The sequence below is a fragment of the Salvelinus fontinalis genome, chromosome 27 (assembly GCF_029448725.1).
Source record: "Salvelinus fontinalis isolate EN_2023a chromosome 27, ASM2944872v1, whole genome shotgun sequence".
NCBI lineage: Eukaryota > Metazoa > Chordata > Actinopteri > Salmoniformes > Salmonidae > Salvelinus > Salvelinus fontinalis.
Genome location: NC_074691.1, coordinates 4,516,958 through 4,529,988, shown reverse-complemented (window position 1 = coordinate 4,529,988; position 13,031 = coordinate 4,516,958). Strand labels below are relative to the sequence as shown.

Sequence of the window (13,031 nt, the reverse complement as noted above, 5' to 3'; positions counted from 1 at the left end):
AGATGACGTGGGAATCTACAGCCCTGATTGGGAATCCCACTTACCCCGGGTACAGGCGGTGTTAGACGCCCTTAGAAAGGCAGGGCTCACGGCGAACCCTGCCAAGTGTTATGTGGGGTTAGGGGAAACAGAGTATCTGGGATACACCGTGGGAAGAGGGTTAATCAAACCCCAACAGAAGAAGGTGGAGGCAATTAGAGAATGGCCGAAACCAGTAAATAAGAAGCAAGTTCGAGCGTTCCTAGGGCTGACTGGTTACTACCGGAAGTTCATCCCAAGTTATGCCACAGTGGCCGCCCCACTCACCGACATGACTAGAGCCAGAGGGCCAAACATGGTCAAATAGGATGAAAGGGCCACCAAAGCATTTAGGACATTACAGGAGGCTCTCTGCTGTAATCCAGTGCTGGTGGTACCAGACTTTGAGAAAGAGTTTGTGGTTCAGACGGATGCCTCAGAGGTCGGCTTGGGAGCAGTGCTATCCCAAGAGGTAGAAGGGGTGGAACACCCCATCCTGTTTTTAAGCAGGAAGCTGGAACCACGGGAAACCAACTACGCGGTCGTTGAGAAAGAGGCGCTGGCAGTAAAGTGGGCTCTAGAAAGCCTGAAATACTACCTGCTGGGGCGCCACTTCACCCTCATCAGTGACCATGCCCCACTCACCTGGATGCATAGGGCTAAAGAGAAGAACGCTCGGGTGATGCGGTGGTTTTTGAGTCTCCAACCGTTTCACTTTGACTTGAAACACAAAGCAGGGAAGGAAATGGGAAATGTGGATGGGTTATCCCGCATGCACGCATATTTTGCTGCGGTAGCCCGACCTAGGGGGTCGGATCTAGGGGGGGAGATATGTGGCAAAGAAGGGGGTCGAGTGATAAATGGCAGATATGTGAGAGCAGAACTAATAAATGGGCTCTGCCCGATCACTAAAATGGCCACCCCGATCAGAACTACAGATCACAAAATGGCCGACTGCCAAAACTACAAGTCCCAGAAGCAAGGGGAACCCACAGAAGGTGGAGCCGACACACAGATAAAGGGTCAAGGAAAACCAGGAAGAGGAAGTGAGGGCTGGAAGGATCTGTGAACCATAGAGGAAGAGACAATAGATATTGGCTGGATTTACTGTGTATGAGCTGGACTGTTTTGGACTTACCTGTTGGCGTTTGGACCAGGACGGAGAGACAAACACACAGGTACTGTCCTGTTCGAAAGAACTCTCATTCTGGGGTAATTTGGGGACAGTTTCCCACTCAATTTGTGACAAATGCTCATAACCTTGAAGAGGTTTGCCACAGGTGGCTACTTTGAAGAAACGAAAATATATTTTGATTTGTTTAACACTTTTTGGGTTACTACATGATTCCATATGTGTTATTCCGTAGTATTGATGTCTTCACATTATTCTGCAATGTAGAAAATAGTAAATATAAAGAAAAATGAGTAGTTGTGTTCAAACTTTTGACTGGTACTGTAAAATAAACAAAAAATAGACTGCCCTACAAGAAAGGCTGTGATTCTGTATGAATGCCATCTACAACAAATGGTGAAATCCTAGCTACGACTTCACTGGACTGGCCATTGTACGCCAATGAAAGCTTCACAATGTGATGCATCTGAACTGATACCAGGGTGAATGAAACTTAACCACATTGTCTCTCCATCTCTCCCCCAGGGCTTGGGCAACCTGCCCATCTGCATGGCAAAGACCCACCTGTCCCTGTCCCACGACCCAGAGAGGAAAGGGGTGCCCACCGGCTTTACCTTGCCCATCAGGGACATCCATGCCAATTTGGGTGCTGGTTTTCTCTACCCCTTGGTTGGCACGGTGAGTACTGGGGCTGTCACTCATTCATATGAGTTGCTCAGTGTTACTCATATGAATGCAGAACTGGAACATGACATGGAATACTATGTGGAATATAATATGTGACACATGGGTATAGCGAGGAATGCCAGTTGGCTGAAACGAGTGACGACTTGAGCTTTTTAGAATCATTGCCAGAGAGATTCATAACTACAGACACTTTGGGAACTCCACTGTAATGTCGACGAGCATTCGGCTGAAATAAGATTCACCCAGAGATTTTCACTAAGGCCACACGTCTCTCATATTCCATCTCTGACTAACAGGTAGATGACACATGCCACATAACATATCTCTTATTTTGACCAAAAGCCTCTTCTCCAAGATCAGTTGCATGCTCAGGCGATTGTTTTGAGGATTATTTTGTCTCCTCTACACAAAATGTGCACATTTTGCTACAAGCACAATTTGAAAGGCAAGAAAGAATCTCATAACATTTTCACACTGTCATGCTGACATTGTGCTTTTTAGCAACTATGGTGGATGCGTAACCAGGCCAGCTGAGTAATGCATGGTTTGGCTCGCCTTGGTTTAGTGCGAAAAGCCCTCGAGACAAATACAAAACAGAAACCCAATGAAGCACAGGTCACTAGACATTCACTTTTCTTTGGATGAAATCACATGTCAATAAAATCAGAAGACATATTCAAATATTTCACAAGGACTCGGAAGACCCCTCCTTCAACATAAACGCACACGTACAGTTGAAGTCGGAAGTTTACAAACACCTTAGCCAAATACATTTAAACTCAGTTTTTCACAATTCCTGACATTTTAATCAGAGTAAAAATTCTCTGTCTTAGGTCAGTTAGGATCACCACTTTATTTTAAGAATGTGAAATGTCAGAATAATAGTAGAGAGAATTATTTATTTCAGCTTTTATTTCTTTCATCACATTCCCAGTGGGTCAAAAGTTTACATACACTCAATTACTATTTGGTAGCATTGCCTTTAAATTATTTAACTAGGGTCAAACGTTTCGTGTAGCCTTCCACAAGCTTTCCACAATAAGTTGGGTGAATTTAGGCCCATTCCTCCTGACAGAGCTGGTGTAACTGAGTCAGGTTTGTAGGCCTCCTTGCTCGCACACGCTTTTTCAGTTCTGCCCACAAATTTTCTATAGGATTGAGGCCAGGGCTTTGTGATGGCCACTCCAACACCTTGACTTTGTTGTCCTTAAGCCATTTTGCCACAACTTTGGAAGAATTCTTGAGGTCATTGTTCATTTGGAAGACCCTTTTGAGACTTACTGACTGATGTCTTGAGATGTTGCTTCAATATATCCACATAATTTCCCTCCCTCATGATGCCATCTATTTTGTGAAGTGCACAAGTCCATCCTGCAGCAAAGCACCCCCACAACATGATGCTGCCACCCCCGTGCTTCACGGTTGGGATGGTGTTCTTCGGCTTGCAAGCATCCCCCTTTTTCCTCCAAACATAATGATGGTCATTATGGACAAACAGTTCTATTTTGTTTCATCAGACCAGATGATATTTCTCCAAAAAGTACGATCTGTGTCCCCATGTGCAGTTGCAAACCGTAGTCTGGCTTTTTAATGGAGGTTTTGGAGCAGTGGCTTCTTCCTTGCTGAGCGGCCTTTCAGGTTATGTCGATATAGGACTCGTTTTTCTGTGGATATAGGTACTTTTGTACATGTTTCCTCCAGCATTTTCACAAGGTCCTTTGCTGTTGTTCTGGGATTCATTTGCACTTTTCGCACCAAAGTACGTTCATCTTTAAGAGACAGAATGCGTCTTCTTCCTGAGTGGTATGATGGCTGCGTGGTCCCATGGTGTTTATACTTGCGTACTATTGTTTGTACAGATGAACATGGTACCTTCAGGCGTTTGAAAATTGCTCCCAAGGATGAACCAGACTTGTGGAGGTCTATAATTGTTTTTCTGAGGTCTTGGCTGATTTCTTTAGATTTTCCCATGATGTCAGGCAAAGAGGCACTGAGTTTTAAGAGAGAGGCACTGAGTTTGAGTTTGGCTCAAATGATGTCAATTAGCCTAACAGAAGCTTCTAAAGCCATGACATAATTTTCTGAAATTTTCCTAGCTGGTTAAAGGGACAGTCAACTAAGTGTATGTAAACTTCTTACTCACTGGAATTGTGATACAGTGAATTCTAAATGAAATTGTAAACAATTGTTGGAAAAATTACTTGTGTCATTCACAAAGTAGATGTCATAACCGACTTGCCAAAACTATAGTTTGTTAACAAGAAATGTGTGAAGTGGTTGAAAAACAAGTTTTAATGACTCCAACCTATGTGTATATAAACTTCCGACTTCAACTGTATGTGAACGCACACACACACACACACACGCACACACTTCAACTGAGGAGACAAATTAATTGAGATTGAGTTTCATTTATGTGGGCTGTCTGAACAGTGTTGTGGTGCTGACGAAGCCAAGACACTGTGGCCCAAAATTACTCAGAGGATATTTTTAACGAGAATTGCTAGGTTGCGCCGGGGTTCTGAATATGGACGTGTACGGAAGGAAACTGCTGTCACTTGTCTGTCCCAAGGTGTGCTTCTCATTGATCAGTTATTCTATATTAGGTGTCCCGGGATCATGTCTGGGGGGAGGTGTGTGTGTGTGTGTCTGTTTTTGTTTAACTATCCTTGAATTAGAATTCAAGGATAGTACCAGAATTCCTCACAGGATTGTAAAACAAGGAAAATTCAGGCAAGTGGGGACATTTTGCCGGTCCCCATGAGGATAACTCTATTTTCGGCATATATAGTTTAGGGTTAGGGTTACAATTAGGGTTCGAATTAAGGTTATGGTTAGGAGTTATGGTTAGGTTTAGGTATAGGAGGTAGAGTTAGGTATAGTTTTAGGGTTAGGGGTTTGGGGTTAAGGTTAGATTTAGGTTTAAGGTTAGAATTAGATTTAGGGTTAGGGAAAATAGGATTTTGGATGGGAATAAATGATTTGCTCCCTACAAGGATAGCAATACAAAACTGTGTGTGTGTGTATGTGTGTGTGTGTTCATGTCTGTGTTGCACATTGCACTCAGACCCTCCCTTCGCACACACACATACGCACCAACAAGATAGATGGATCTCCTGTTGCTTTTGTCATCATGTTTCCCTCATTTTAATTTCCTTTCTCAATACTCTTCCTTCTTTAAACCCTCTACAGTATATTAGTACACTACTTTGCACCCTGTCCATCATAGTCTGTTCTAGCAACCACCTCCACAATCAAAAATACTGAACAATTAACACCTGAAGTAGAAATTAAGTGACGCATTCATTTTACAGTTACATTTTTGTCAGTTCCAAGATGTGTTTATCCAGAAAGACAGTTGTGGTTCTTGAGGAGTTCTTTTCAGGGTTGAGAATGATATGTGTAACCATTTTCACCACATTTTTCTGGGAGGGTTCTTTGCTGCTGTGTTGGTTGTGAAGAACCATCCTGTTCTTTCACTCCCCACCATGTTTTCCGTTATGCCATGAAACTCTACACTCTTAAAAAGTTCCTGTAATTGTACGGTACATTACAGGCTACTAGTTGCAGTGAAAGTATAGTAAACAACAACAAGTTACTGACTGTTGTGTATTTGTGCCAACTGTCAGTGGAGTTGTTGTACCCGTTTAACAATAGAACCTCTAAAGCAGTCATTTGGACTTCTTATGAATTACATTTATTAAGTCATGTCCCCCTCTGTCCTTGACTTTCCTAAATAAGTCCATATAACACACTATCATTGTTAGAATCTTAGTATCACAAACAGAACTGGAGTTCTAACTCGTTTTAGTTCAAAAAATTATAGCTTTGCCCCTCCTTCTCCTGACAATAGGTTCTGCTCCGCTCATTCTTTCGATAGTTGGTGCGTGCCCAGTTGATACTCACCCCGATTATTGCCTCGAAACCAAACCTAAACTATACCGAAACTAATTGTGCACATATAACAACAGATTAAATAAATAAAGTAAAGTATGATGGGGGAGAAAGGGGGAGAATTGGTGAGTTGATGAGTGAGGGGAAGCAAAAAGTGCATGATTATGTAATCACCAATTGTGAATAAAGAACAGGGCGGGCCATTCTATTGCATTATTCTCTTTATAATCTCAAATGGTATGTACCCTATATCAGTCCACCGAATCCAAGCAGACTTGTCAGTCTACTCTGGCCTACTTGGAGTACACAGTGAAACCGTGCGTATTTATAATGGCAAGAATACCAAGACGAATGGATGCACATGCTGCATTAGCATTGACACAAAATTGAACGAAAACAACTCAGATGAAGAAATGAATCATGACATCTCTGATTGTTCTTCTGATTCTGAGCCTCAGCCTGAACATACATCTCCGAGGCCTAATAGCAAAAAAAGCCAGGATGGTGCGCACTAAACAGGTGCTGTCACGTATACGCCGGGAGTCAGGAAGCAAGTACAGAAGGTGAGTTTTATAATGATAAATGCAGATGAACAAAACATGAGACCGTGATTCAAAACAAACCAATACTGCCTGATGACTGAGGCTACCGAGGGCTAAAAAAGGGGAACGTAATAAAGGTGATGATGGGAAGCAGGTGTGCGTAATGATGGGAAGCAGGTGTGCGTAATGACGGGATGCAGGTGTGTGTGATAATGGTTGCCAGGGCCGGTGGTTAGTAGCCCGGCAACGTCTTGCGCTGGAGAGGGGGAGCGGGAGTAAGCATGACAGGTGTCCACACCACCACCAAATGAAACAGTGAGAGACGAGAGAGGAAGGGACGGCACTGTTTGGGTAGAACAAGCCGGTGACAATGCTATAGGCCGATTAACTGAGCGAGCAGACCCTACATCTCAAGCAAAAAACAACTTCAGCAACACACTCACCAGAATTCATTGTTTATGTGACATGGACAACCTCCAACTGATGCCATTGCGTGAAGACGGGCTGACAATTAACTATATATATTCATTATAATGCCATTATTGTTTTTGTGCTGATTTTCACTTTTTATCAAGCACACTTGGCACTTAAAATGATGTTTAGGCTACTGATGTTTTCATCATTTGACCGCGCGTCTAACTGACTGTGGTGGTTGGGGTAATTGTTTTATTTTGTGTAATAACAAAATCTGTTACGGCGTTACAACACATGCTTTCTGTTTCATAGTTGTATCAAAGGCACTCCATGAATAACTTATATTTAACACTTAGATTTAGGTGCTTTTTGTGATTTTGTGTTTTTACATACAGTGCTTTCAGAAAGTATTCATGCCCCTTGACTTTTTCCACATTCTGTTGTTACAGCCTGAATTTAAAAGGGAATAAAATCAGATTTGTCAAAGTAGAGCTATCTTTTTTGACATTTCTACAAATTAATACAAAATGAAAAGCTGAAATGTCTTGAGTCAATAAGTATTCAACCCCTTTGTTATGGCAAGTCTAAATAAGTTCAGGAGTAAAAATGTGCTTAAAAGTCACATAATAAGTTGCATGGACTCTGTGTACAATATGACTACCTTATCTATGTAGCCCACACATACAAATATCTATAAGTTCCCTCAGTCGAGCAGAGAATGTCAAATAGAGAATCAACCACAAAGACCAGGGAGGTTTTCCAATGCCTCGCAGGGCACTTATTGGTAGATGAGTAAAAATAAAAATGCAGACATTGACTATCCCTTTTAGAATGGTGAAGTTATTAATTACATTGTCTATCAATACACACAGTCACTATAAAGAAACAGGCGTCCTTCCTAACTCACTTGCTGGAGAGGAAGAAAACTGCTCAGGGATTTAGCCAGGAGGCCAATGGGATCGGTGTTCCATCCACGGGACTGTTGAGCTAACGTAGGCTAATCGGGATAATCCTCTTAAGGATCCGCCCCTTTCTTAAAATTTTCGCCTAAAATAATATACCCAAATCGAACTGCCTGTAGCTCAGGCCCTGAAGCAAGGATATGCATATTCTTGGTACCATTTGAAAGGAAACACTTTGAAGTTTGTGGAAATGTGAAATGAATGTAGGATAATATAACACAATGGCAAAAGATAATACAAAGAAAAAAATGAACCGTTCTTTTGTATTTTTCTGTGTACCATGATCTTTGAAATGCAAGAGAAAGGACATATTGTATTATTCCAGCCTAGCTGCAATTTAGATTTTGGCCACTAGATGGCAGCAGTGTATGTGCAACGTTTTAGACTTATCCAATAAACCATTGCATGTCTGTTCAGAATTTTGTATCAAGACTGCCCAAATGTGCCTACAGTGCCTTGAAAAAGTATTCATCCCCTTGGCATTTTTTCCTATTTTGTTGCATTACAACCTGTCATTTAAATGGATTTCTATTTGGATTTCATGTAATGGTCATACACAAAATAGTCAAAATTGGTGAAGTGAAATTAAAAAATATTTACTTGTTTAAAAAAATTCTAAATAATAAAAAACGGAAAAGTGGTGCGTGCATATGTATTCACCCCCTTTGCTATGAAGTCCCTAAATAAGATCTGGTGCATCCAATTACCTTCAGAAGTCACATAATTAGTTAAATATAGTCCACCTGTGTGCAATCTTAATGTCACATGATCTCAGAATATATACACCTTTATATATATACACCTGAAATGCCCCAGAGTCTACAACATCACTAAGCAAGGGGCACCACCAAGCAAGCGGCACCATGAAGACCAAGGAGCTCTCCAAACAGGCCAGGGACAAAGTTGCGGAGAAGCACAGATCAGTGTTGGGTTATAAAAGATATCAGAAACTTTGAACATCCCACAGAGCACCATTAAATCCATTATTAAAAAATGGAAAGAATATGACACCATAACAAACCTGCCAAGACAGGGCCGCCCACAAAACACACGGACCAGGCGAGGAGGGCATTAATCAGAGAGGCAACAAAGAGACCAAAGATAACCCTGAAGGAGCTGCAAAGCTCCACAGCGGAGATTGGAGTATCTATCCATAGGACCACTTTAAGCCGTACACTCCACAGAGCTGGGCTTTACGGAAGAGTGGCCAGAAAGAAGCCATTGCTTAAAGAAGAAAATAAGCAAACACATTTGGTGTTTGCGAAAAATGCATGTGGGAGACTCCCCAAACATATGGAAGAAGGTACTAAAATGTGGCTTTTTGTCCATCAAGGAAAACGCTATGTGTGGCTCACACCCAACACCTCTCATCAACCCAAGAACACCATCCTCACAGTGAAGCATGGTGGTGGCAGGATAATGCTGTGGGGATGTTTTTCATAGGCTGTGACTGGGAAACTGGTCAGAATTGAAGGAATGATGGATGGTACTAAATACAGGGAAATTCTTGAGGGAAACCTGTTTCAGTCTTCCAGAGATTTGAGACTGGGACGGAGGTTCACCTTCCAATAGAACAATGACCCTAAGCATACTGCTAAAGTATCACTCGAGTGGTTTGAAGGAAACATTTAAATGTCTAGGAATGGCCTTGTCAAAGCCCAGACCTCAATCCAATTGAGAATCTGTGGTATGACTTAAATATTGCTGTACACCAGCAGAAGCCATCCAACTTGAAGGAGCTGGAGCAGTTTTGCCTTGAAGAATGGGCAAAAATCACAGTGGCTAGATGTGGCAAGCTTATAGAGACATACCCCAAGAGACTTGCAGCTGTAATTGCTGCAAAAGGTGGCTCTACAAAGTATTGACTTTGGGGCGATGAATAGTTATGCATGCTCAAGTTTAAAAAATGTTGTCTTATTTCTTGTTTGCTTCACAACAAAAAATTTTTTTGCATCTTCAAAGTAGTAGGCATGTTGTGTAAATTAAATTATACAATCCCCCCCAAAATCAATTTTAATTCCAGGTTGTAAGGCAACAAAATAGGAAAAATGCCCAAGGGGGCGAATACTTTCGCAAGCCACTAATTTGTTTATTAATAACTTTATGTTCAAAATTGTGCACTCCTCAAACAATAGCATGGTATTCTTTCACTGTAATAGCTACTGTAAATTGGACAGTGCAGTTAGATTAACGAGAATTTAAGCTTTCTGCCAATATCAGATATGTCTATGTCCTGGTAAAGTTTCTTGTTACTTACAACCTCATGCTAAGGCTGTGATAGGAGAAACTGAGGATGGATCAACAACATCAACAACAACATTGTACTAACCTATTTGACAGAGTGAAAAGATGGAAGAAGCCTGTACAGAAAATAAATATTCCAAAACATGCATCCTGTTTGGAACAAGGCACTAAAGTAATACTGCTAAAAAATGTGGCAAAGCAATTAACGTTTTGTCCTGAATACAAGGTGTTATATTTGGGCCAAATCCAATAGAGCACATTCATGAGTACCACTCTCCATATTTCCAAGCATATTGGTAGTTGCATCATGTTATGCGTGTAATTGTTAAGGACTGGGGAGTATTTCAGGATAAATAAAAGAAACGGAATGGAACTCAGGCAAAATCCTAGAGGAAAACTGGTTCAGTCTGCTTTCCACCAGACACTGGGAGATTAATTTCGCTTTCAGCAGGACAATAAGCTAAAACACAAATCTTCACTGGAGTGGCTTACCAAGAAGACAGTGAATGTTCCAGAGTGTCCGACTTACAGTTTTGACTTAAATCGGCTTGAAAATCTATGGCAAGATCTGAAAATGGTTGTCTAGCAATGATCAACAACCAATTTGACAGAGCTTGAATAATGGTTGAATGTTCGCAATCCAGATGTGGAAAGCTCTTAGAGACATACCCAGAAAGACTCTGCCAAAGGGGCTTCTACAAAGTATTGACTCAGGGGTGTGAATACTTACAGTACCTGTCAAAAGTTTGGACACACCTACTAATTTCTATATTTTTTACTATTTTCTCCATTGTACAATACTAGTGAAGACATCAAAACTATGAAATAGCACCTATGGAATCATGTAGTAACCCAAAAAGTGTTAAACAAATCAAAATATTTAGATGTTAGATTATTCAAAGTAGCCACCCTTTGCTTTGATGACAGCTTTGCACACGCTTGGCATTCTCTCAACCAGCTTCATGAGATAATCACCTGGAAAGCATTTCAATTATAAGGTGTGCCTTGTAAAAAGATAATTTGCGGAATTTCTTTCATTTGTTTGAGCCAATCAGTTGTGTTGTGAGAAGGTAGGGTTGGTATACAGAAGATTGCCCTATTTGGTAAATGACCAAGTCCATATTATGGCAAGAACAGCTAAAATAAGCAAAGAGAAACAACAGTCCATTACTTTAAGACATGAAGGTCAGTCAATCCGAAAAATTTCAAGAGCTTTGAACGTTTCTTCAAGTGCAGTCGCAAAAACCATCAAGTGCTTTGTTGAAACTAGCTCTCATGAGGACCCCCACAGGAAAGGAAGACTCAGAGTTACCTCTGCTGCAGAGGATAAGTTTATTAGAGTTTCCAGCATCAGAAATTGGCAATTAACTGCACCTCAGATTGCAGCCCAAATAAATGATTCACAGAGTTCATGTAACAGACACATCTCAACATCAACTGTTCAGAGGAGACTGCGTGATTCAGGCCTTCATGGTCGAATTGCTGCAAAGAAACCACTACTAAAGGACACCAATAAGAAGAAGAGACTTGCTTGGGCCAACAAACACGAGCAATGGACATTAGCTTGGTGTAAATCTGCGCTTTGGTTTGATGAGTCAATTTGAGATTTGTTTCCAACTGCCGTGTTTTTGTGAGACACCGAGTAGGTGAACGGATGATCTCCGCATGTGTGGTTCCCGCCGTGAAGCATGGAGGAGGAGGTGTGATGGTGTGTTCAGGGGCTGAAGTTCATTGGCTAGAACTCAAATTGCTAGGGGGCTGGCCTACATGGGTGAAAATGGGGCAGCACAGCTTCCAGTAGAACAGTTGCTTTCAAACTAGGGATATATTGGCTAATTGAGATAAAGCAGTAATTCTGCTCATAGATTATGCTTGTATGAACTACACAGTGACACATCAATACCAAGGCGGAAGGTTTAAAAAATCATTTTTTTGCGCTGGTCAGTACCCTTAAATGTACTGACCAGTACCGTGTGAGTACCTAACAGTGTGTGCAATTAGCACATCTGAAGTATCCTATGGGTATAACTGTAGAACCTTCCATTGGTTCTACCTGGAACCAGAGGGTTGTTTATGAGGGTTCTAAATGGAACTCAAAAGGGTTCCCCTACAGCAGGTGTCAAACTCATTCTCTGGTGCTGCTGGAAATTCAGTTAGCTGGCAATCGAGAGGTAGTGAGTTCAAATCCCAAGTGAGGTTCTCTCCCAAGTAATCAAAATAAAACAGCATACTGTACCTTACAAGAATAATTCCTCAATCCAGCTCCAAAAATACAGTTACTTTTTGTATACTTACCATTTCTGTATACTTCCACTGCAATCAGTAGCCAGGAAGTTTTTAACAATGTAAGGAGGAACACTCTGGTGGAATGTACAAACCTCAGTGTAATGGTTATTCAAAGAACCCATAGTTAAAAGGTTCTCCACAGCCCAAAAAAGGATTCCCCTAAAGGGAAAAAAAGGTACCGTTTTTTGGTAATAACTAGCACCTTTTTTTGTTATTGAGTGTAGAAACAAGAAAAGGTAGCATATTGCAACCTGCTACTCTCCAGATAGTGTATTGTTGTTCTTACACATTTCTTATCTCCCTCTATCCGCCCTATACTAGACGAGTGTACCACCCCAATCTCCAGCCTTCTCCTGTTTCCATGACAACGACTTCAGCACCGAGAGCACATAGTCCCCGCCTCCTCTCGGGTGAGTTCACAGGGCAACGGGCTGAATGACTAAATCGCCACCGTAGCTTTGTTTGACATAATCGAATTATAATTAAATGGAATCAAAAACGGGAATTCACTTACAATCCTGAAAGAGGTTGTGCTGTGCCTCCGCTCTTGTGAGTAATTTGATCTCGTTTCTCATTTGAATAGTAATGTTTCTCATGTTGAGTCCAATTCAGTTTGAAAGCCAATGGAAAATATCTGCATCCCAAATGGCACCCTATTCCTTATTTAGTACACTACGTTTGACCAGGGCCCTATGGTCAAAAGTAGTGCACTAAATAGGGAATATGGTGACATTTGGGCCATAGACAAGGTCTGTGTAAGGCTTTGAAAATGTGTTTTTATTAAGCATTTTATTGCTGACTGTATTGTTTCCCTGCTGCACCTGTTTGTCAGTGTATCTCTCTCTCACTCTC

The 13,031-nt window shown here is 41.4% G+C and overlaps 1 protein-coding gene across 2 annotated transcripts in view; it reads left to right on the top strand.

The window, feature by feature from the left end:
* LOC129824888 (C-1-tetrahydrofolate synthase, cytoplasmic-like) overlaps positions 1-13,031 on the top strand; it is a 65,144-nt gene that overhangs the window by 51,085 nt on the left and 1,028 nt on the right. For both annotated transcript variants that reach the window (XM_055884432.1, XM_055884433.1), the window contains 2 exons: positions 1,676-1,828; positions 12,501-12,589. In XM_055884432.1, the coding sequence (XP_055740407.1) occupies positions 1,676-1,828; positions 12,501-12,572 (225 nt within the window). In that variant the 3' untranslated portion in view covers positions 12,573-12,589. The remainder of the gene's footprint in view (positions 1-1,675; positions 1,829-12,500; positions 12,590-13,031) is intronic.